The 7,550-nt window shown below is 35.1% G+C and overlaps 1 protein-coding gene across 1 annotated transcript in view; it reads left to right on the top strand.

Moving 5' to 3' along the window:
- LOC107705118 (ribonuclease inhibitor-like) overlaps positions 1-6,639 on the top strand; it is a gene marked incomplete at its 3' end in the record, with an annotated part of 26,776 nt that extends 20,137 nt beyond the window's left edge. Inside the window, exons 11-14 of the mRNA XM_016508263.1 lie at positions 5,131-5,192; positions 5,859-6,206; positions 6,374-6,437; positions 6,519-6,639. Of these exons, the coding sequence (XP_016363749.1) occupies positions 5,131-5,192; positions 5,859-6,206; positions 6,374-6,437; positions 6,519-6,639 (595 nt within the window). The remainder of the gene's footprint in view (positions 1-5,130; positions 5,193-5,858; positions 6,207-6,373; positions 6,438-6,518) is intronic.
- Between the last annotated feature and the right edge of the window lie 911 nt (positions 6,640-7,550).

Here is a 7,550-nt window from a genome sequence, read left to right as displayed (position 1 = left end):
AGAATCTTTAAAATACGTCCGAGAGTTTTACACACACTGTTATTGTGGCGACATTTCCACGCCCCGAAACGTGACGATGAATGAAACGAACTGTGATTGGTTGTTTGACATATCGGTCAAACGGCCTCATGGGCGGGCCTTGGCCAATGAAAACTGCCATGGATTCCAGACCTTCAGCCTATGCACCTATGAAGTTGGTTCGCAACCCGCCATAAGACCAAAAGAAGAAGAAGAAGACCTTCAGCCGGGCTGCCTCTTCTGAAGCGCGCAGCAGGGGGCGGTTTGGCAACAGCTGATCTGTGACTGGATGTGTTTAAATACCTGAAAAACATAGGAACAATAGATAGAATCTAGCTTTTTTTATTTTCTTTCTTTTTCCTTCTGTATTTCTTTCTTCCAAATTTATGCACACTCCACACTCCAGATCAGTAGGTGGCGGTAATGCACCTTTTTCGCTGGTTTGCCAAACCGCCTTAAAACACCAGAAGAAGAAGAAGACCTTCAGCCGTCAGTCTAAAGGTCTGGCTACGCGAGACTAGGATGAATTTAACTCACACATGAACTGTACATGGATCATTGTTCTTTCTCTTTCTGTCTTCAGTCTGTGTGGATGCAGAATTACAGCGAAACACTGTATCATCCTGTCTCCATCCCTGTGTTTAAACCTTTCACACCTGAGAGAGCTGGACCTCAGTCAGAATAAAATAGAAAACAAAGGATTGGAGATCTTGTGTGAAATACTGAATAATTCACGGTGTCAACTGAAGAGATTGAGGTGAGGAATATTCCCATACAAAAATCACAATGCTTAAAATCACTTTAACACTGTAATTTTAACTAAAACACTTTTACTCAATATCTCCCATATTTGTGGAAAATAATTCCTCCCAGTGGAGGAATATATATTAAGTTGAAGAAGAATGAATGTGTGTTCCTGCAGACACTTCGATTGTGCCTTTTATTTTTATTATGTATAATTTAATGATTTTTTAACTGCCCTTTTATCTTTATATTTTAAACCATTTGGCAATGTAGAGCATAGCTTTATACATTTAAAATGTTTGGGTCTTTTTATGAATTGGCTGAATTTGATCTATTGTGCAATAAGGTGCAGTCACATTATAGTGTACTTTTTTTGCATGGCAAAATTCTGCAGACATAAAAAAAAAGAAAAAAAGACAGAATTTGAAGTGTGTGTGAGAAACATTTTCCAAGCAACTCTTTATTCTGCAGCACTTTATATTCTAGAACAATACTTTTATGAAGTGGCTGAGGATACACTGCTTGAATGATAGCCTTGTTCGTTGTAAATATTTTGTGCAGTTTCGCCTGATGGATGGCCATTGGATTGGCAGAACAAGGCTCCAGCCAGTTCAGAGTTCACTGAAGCAACTTCTGTTGGTCAATTCTGTTAATTTCCCTGTCAAATCTAAACTCCATGCCACTGGAAATCCATCAGGCGAAATTCCTTATCAAAATGCATTCCCATTGAGATGACAGTGATTTTTTTTTCCTCCAAATTTTGTTGAGAAAAGGCAAACATGAAACATAAAAATGATATTTCTTCCTCTCTTTCTAGTCTAAATGACTGAGGCATTACAGATGTTGCACATTTAACCCAGTCTTTGGCCAAGACAAAAGCATTGACTTTTTTAAAAGAACTTGATCTGAGTAACAATAACATCGGATACTCGAAAAAGCAGCTCATTGACGTGCTACAAGACTCAAACTGTAGTCTGAGGTGAGTGAACATCCTTATGTTGCAGTCAAACAATCATTAACAGACAAACATGGAAATGTAATTTGTTTTAAATGTTTTATATTGTAAACACAACTATTTTTTTGTGTGTATATGCCAAACAATGTAAAATCAGTAACTAATTTGATAACAGAAAATGTAATGTTTGCTATAGTCTATTACACTCTGTACTCGAATTAGTTGAATGCAGTAACTACAGCAAATTTGTAACTTGTTCCAATGACCACCGTTGTTCTCTTCTGGTTCCTTCTTATAGCCTGGAGAAAGAACCCTGACTCAGCTGGAGCACTGCAAATATCATTAGTAGTATTGGTGGATGGTTAACTCGTTCTAAAGCTCAAGAGAAACCTGTGAAATCAACAGAACAAGAAAAGTCACCAACAGATGAGGAATCCTCAGAAGGTTCTCACTATAGTACTGTTATAAATGCAGCTCAAGAGGAACCTGTGAAATCAACAGAACAAGAAAAGTCACCATCAGATGAGGAATCCTCAGAAGGTTCTCACTATAGTACTGTTATACATGCATATGTGTGATTGTAGTTTTGGTGAGATATTGCTAAACAGCAAGCAATAAATACAAACAATGGCAAACTTACAGCTACTACAGCTTAAAATAGCACTGCTTTAACAAATCTAAAGTTATTATAGCTCTTATACATTACTATTTAAAAATTATTACTAATGCATACAGGTGGTAAAGGATTAGACCTTCAAATTAAATAATGCAGCATTAATAGAAACACATATACATGAGTAATGTTGAGTGATTATGTTGGCTTTGTATTTATCTGAATGGTAATTTACATTTTTTTTACAGGTGAAACAGAAGGGAGACGAGGCTAGTGAGTGCTCAAATGCGGTGGATTGGCTGGTTATAAATCCATAAGATAAGGCCTTCATCATAATGATGCTTGGATTAAACTCATCCATAATGAAACAATTACAACATTGCTAATCATGACTGTGATTGTAATTTAGCACTTAAATATATCAAATTATATAAACTGAAAGTGTAAAATTAAAATATTGTGGGCTACATGTGCACAGATTCAAATCAGTAGTATGCACTGATCTACACTGAAAAAAGGTCTTTTGAATTTACTTAATTTTATTGTGTACATCAGTCCCACATGATCAGAATGTTGTCAACTGACATAATTGTCTTTTTCTCAACTTGATTTTTTTATGATAATATTAAGGTATTAAGCAACCTAACTTGCTTTAAGTAAACTCCATCCAAATGTACCGTAGACATGTTCAAATGTGTGTGAGTGTAAATACAAAATATTAAATGTAAAAATGCATATTGGCATTGACAATAAAGGCAAAAAGCAAGAGTTTAAGTGTTTTTATATTGAGTTGTCAAACTTCGCAAATTTGCAAAAATGGAGGACTGAGTGCAGTTGCTGTGAATTGATTTCACAAAAGAATCAAAACAAAAACACTTTAAATGCTGCATCAGCAGTGTATTCGAACACAAATACATAATGCAAACAACACGGTTGTTTTCAGAGTGGATCAACAAAACTAATGTAAATGCTGTATTACGTTTAACATTCAATACATGAAGAAACCCTGCATTAATGTTTACATTGAATATCAGAGCATATACATACTTGATGTACAGTGGATTAAGTACGGCAAGACATTTATAAACTTACTATTAACTGCTGTCAGTGCAGATTAAAAACAGCAAAGACATTTGTAGAAATATTAACTATAACAGTATTTAAAAGTGGATATACAAAATTGGTAAACTGTCAGCACAAACAGTGCAAAAAAAAAAACACGTTTACTAAAGCAATCCAAACATGGCAGAAAGTGAACAAGTCCAAATAGAGCAAGAGCTTGTTATAGATCACTCCCAAGGTTAAAAAAATAGTTTATAGTCCATGTGACATCAGTGCTTCAACCGCAATTTTATGAAGCTACAAGAACACTTTTTGTGCACAAAGAAAACAAAAATAAAGACTTTATTCAACGATTGTAACCTATCTATCTTATCTATGTTTTATTTAGAATCAGAATCAGAATCAGAGCTTGTAAATCCTGCTCTGCTTCATTAGTCCATCTTTTTACAGTCCTTAATACAGGCTTAGCTGATTTCAGTTTCTGCCTGTAGGTCGGTATTAGATTAACCAAACCTATGTTTACCTATGTTTTATCTAAAAAAAAATTTAATAGTAAATTATGTTTATCTGAAAGTGTAACAATGCAATCAGGTTTTCTACCGCTTTACACACCCATTTTCTGGAGTCTTTTTTAAATCTGAGGTGTGATAGACTGATGCTAAAACAAGGTGGTTTCATGACACTTTATATATGGATTTACCCATTGCTTCGCTTTAAAAGGCATTTATTAACCCCAGTCGTATTACTTTTATGATGGATGGATGAGCTACAAAAACTCGGGCACCATTCAATCACAAAGCTGGGAAGAGCAAGGATATGTTTATATCTCCAATCATGTTCAGCTAAATAAAGAAAATCCATGTATACACCTAGGATGGCTTGACGGTGAGGGTGAGTAAATTATGGGATTATTTTCATTTTGTGGTGGACTATTCCTTTAACTTTTCAAAACTTTTCAATGTTGAGCCACAGGCCTGGAAGTCTGTGATGGAGCAGGAGGATAACAGGATGATGATTCCAAGGGCTTGGCGAGGGAGAGGGAGCGAAAAAAAACAAAAAACATTTCTACCGAGGGGTGACCCATACTCTGAATTTGAAGGATTATTCCATGGAGGAAGCTTCCATAATTTTATATAGTCATGACATTAATTAAAAATAAATAAATAAAAAGATGCTTATTGCAGCCAGAGTGTGTAGTTACAATATCCACCAACAGGTGCTTATGGGACAAAAGAAGATACTCTTTTTTTTCCCTCTCTCTCTCTACACATGAGCTCTGCCTTCCTGAACAACTGGTTTAAAGTTCTTTAGGCTAGACTCAATTTAATGTAATGTGTTTTATTTCCACAAGTCTACTCACTTACATTACTGTTACATGATATATAGCCTAAAGAGAAAACCTTTTTTTTTTTGTTTACCTTATTTTATTATTTCACTAGCTAAAATAATTTAAACAGTATCATGTAAACAGTTGTCTTGAAATTGTTAAAAAATAAAATCCAGATTGCGGTTTAGGAATAAGAAATGTAATATTTTTTTAGTGTAATATTTTACACGGCGTAAAGCCTTTTTGCATATGAAAATTAGAATCGGCATGGGACGTTCATTACATCTTCGCTCTACCTTTCATAGCCATAGGGAAGCTCTCAGATTACTTTGATTTGAACTAGTGTAACAACTGCGTCGCCTACAAACCAGAACATTTTGCATTAATTTTTCATATTCTTTTTCTGAGGAGAAAAGTGAAAATGACTCTTCTCTTTAATTTGCTCTTGGTGATCTTGTTTTTACTCGACCATGGTAAGACTGGTTTGTTACAATCTATTCTGTGATGTTGCACAGATTTTTGCATGCGTATTGGCACAGTTAGTGACAGGAATATTATTAGGCTATTAGTAGTGTAGAGATTATAGGTTGACAACAGTGCCTACCACGCTCATGTAATTCGAAGGGTCGAATCAGTCCAGGTCAGTTTCAGTGGCGTGAAGATAGGTTCATGGCATCATAACATGGCATCATACCGATAGAAAATGTTGATATTGTTTTATATCAGTGCATAAACGGATCAAATGTAATGAGTCGCTTTGCCAAGTTAATAAAATGTACCTACATTCTTAATTTACGTGAGAGATTACAATAGGTTATTTGGAGAAAAACATGGCATTGTATTATTTAAATTTTAATGCGGTGCTATCTTTATGGGTAAAATTAATCTTTAATATTCCTTATGAAAATGTGCTGCATAGAACTGTCTTGTATGATGTTTGTTAAGTTCTATAAGCTCATCCATGAGACTCACGTTTGTCTGTTGAGTGAATGTGTAAATCATTGATGTTATTCTGCTGTTTGTTTGCACGTGCTACATTATGAATCCAGACATATTTCTGTACTTTGATCTGTAGAGAAACATTCACAGCCCTATTGTATAGTTTTGTTTGTCTTACATTAACTGTTTCTTCTCTTTAGGCGTGTCTGGTGTTTATACAGACAGTGTGTCAGTGTCAGTAAAGGAGGGAGATTCAGTCACACTAAACACTGATGTACAAACAAACCAACAAGAAGAGATTAGATGGTATTTTAATGACATTCTCATGGCTGAAATCACTGGAAATCAGAGTAAGATCTGTACAGATGTTCGGTGTAATTCAGGTACTGAGAGATTCACAGACAGACTGAAGCTGGATCATCAGACTGGATCTCTCACCATCACAGACACCAGAACCACAGACGCTGGTCTTTATAAACTACTGATCACCAGCAGAAACAGCAGCTTCAGTATCACCAGAATGAACATATTCAGTGTTTCTGTCACTGGTGAGTATATCATTCAGTCACTCAATGCATTTCCTTTGAGGGATTTTTAAAAACAGTACATTTGTTTAAAATCAACTTAAGTGTCCGGTTGTGGACTGTTAAAAAAGCTAATTAAATTTTGTTTGCCTGCTGTCTTGTGCTGAGCTCACAGTGCTGATGCTGTTTAGCTGCTGTTGGTAAAAAACACCTGGTTTATCAGTTTAATCAATATCTGATGATCAATAGGAAGATGTAAATATCAGTCAGAGATATTGGTAAACATTGGATGTATTATCTGTAGTAATAATGATTGTCTGTCTTTAGCTGTTCCAGATTCAGGTCTGTCTTCAGCTGCTGTAGCAGGAATATTGCTGTTCTGCTGGTGGCTGCTGCTGCTGTAGCTGCTGGTGCGTTTTACTGTCGCCGCAGGAGCAATTCAGCAGTACCACCGAATGTAAGTATTACCTACAGCTGATTTAACAAGAAAAAAAACTTGAAAAGAACAGTGGTATGAATACATAATTAGATATAGCATAAAGGGGAACTTTGTTACTGTAGTACAAAAGGTGACAGTTTGATACGGTATAAAATACTGTGTTAGATGTTTAGGGAAAGAAAACCTCTGTACAAACAACTGGAAAAAAAAACAATAGTATTTTTGTGTTTGTGTAACTGAAACATCAGTCCTCATCATTACTTTTACCTTCTGTGAATCCGTATTCTCTTACAGGACAATGATCCAAATAACATTCCTTTGAGGTAAATGGAACACTCTTAAATCAGACTCAGCTCGAGGCTGCCAATAAAACAATGTAATATCATTTATGATTCTTTTGATACCTTCATTGAAAGGGACATAGAAGAGAAATGGGAAATATTGAAAAGATGCCAGTGATCAGCACCAATACCAGTCACATTTCACCTATACCAATTTAAATATGACATTATAAAACTAATTTATTTGAAATGTGATTTTTTTTTTTTTTGTGATTTAATTGCTAAATTAAAACATTTAGCCTTAAACAGTATATTAGCAATAATGGCAGAAACAAAGTAACACATTACCAGTGATAGATGCTTGATTTTTTTACTGGTATTGTTGATGTTACTGGAGTATGGTATCAATATGTTGCTAATGTTTTAACCACTAACATTAACCCTTAGTCATCCACCTTCATCAGAAAACACTTTCCACCATACTGAAACCAAAACCAGCCTTAATGAGTTTGGAAATTCATTGATTTGTTTTAAAGTTAGTGAAACACTTTGCTGAATGTATTTATTATGTTCAATGCCTCTGTTAAATGCTGTTACTCTGCCATTAAACCGTTACAACACAATTACCACACAAATATATAGTACAGT

This window comes from Sinocyclocheilus rhinocerous, unplaced genomic scaffold (assembly GCF_001515625.1).
Source record: "Sinocyclocheilus rhinocerous isolate Xijiao unplaced genomic scaffold, SAMN03320098_v1.1 scaffold8886, whole genome shotgun sequence".
Lineage (NCBI taxonomy): Eukaryota > Metazoa > Chordata > Actinopteri > Cypriniformes > Cyprinidae > Sinocyclocheilus > Sinocyclocheilus rhinocerous.
This window is presented reverse-complemented; position numbering and strand designations above follow the sequence as displayed.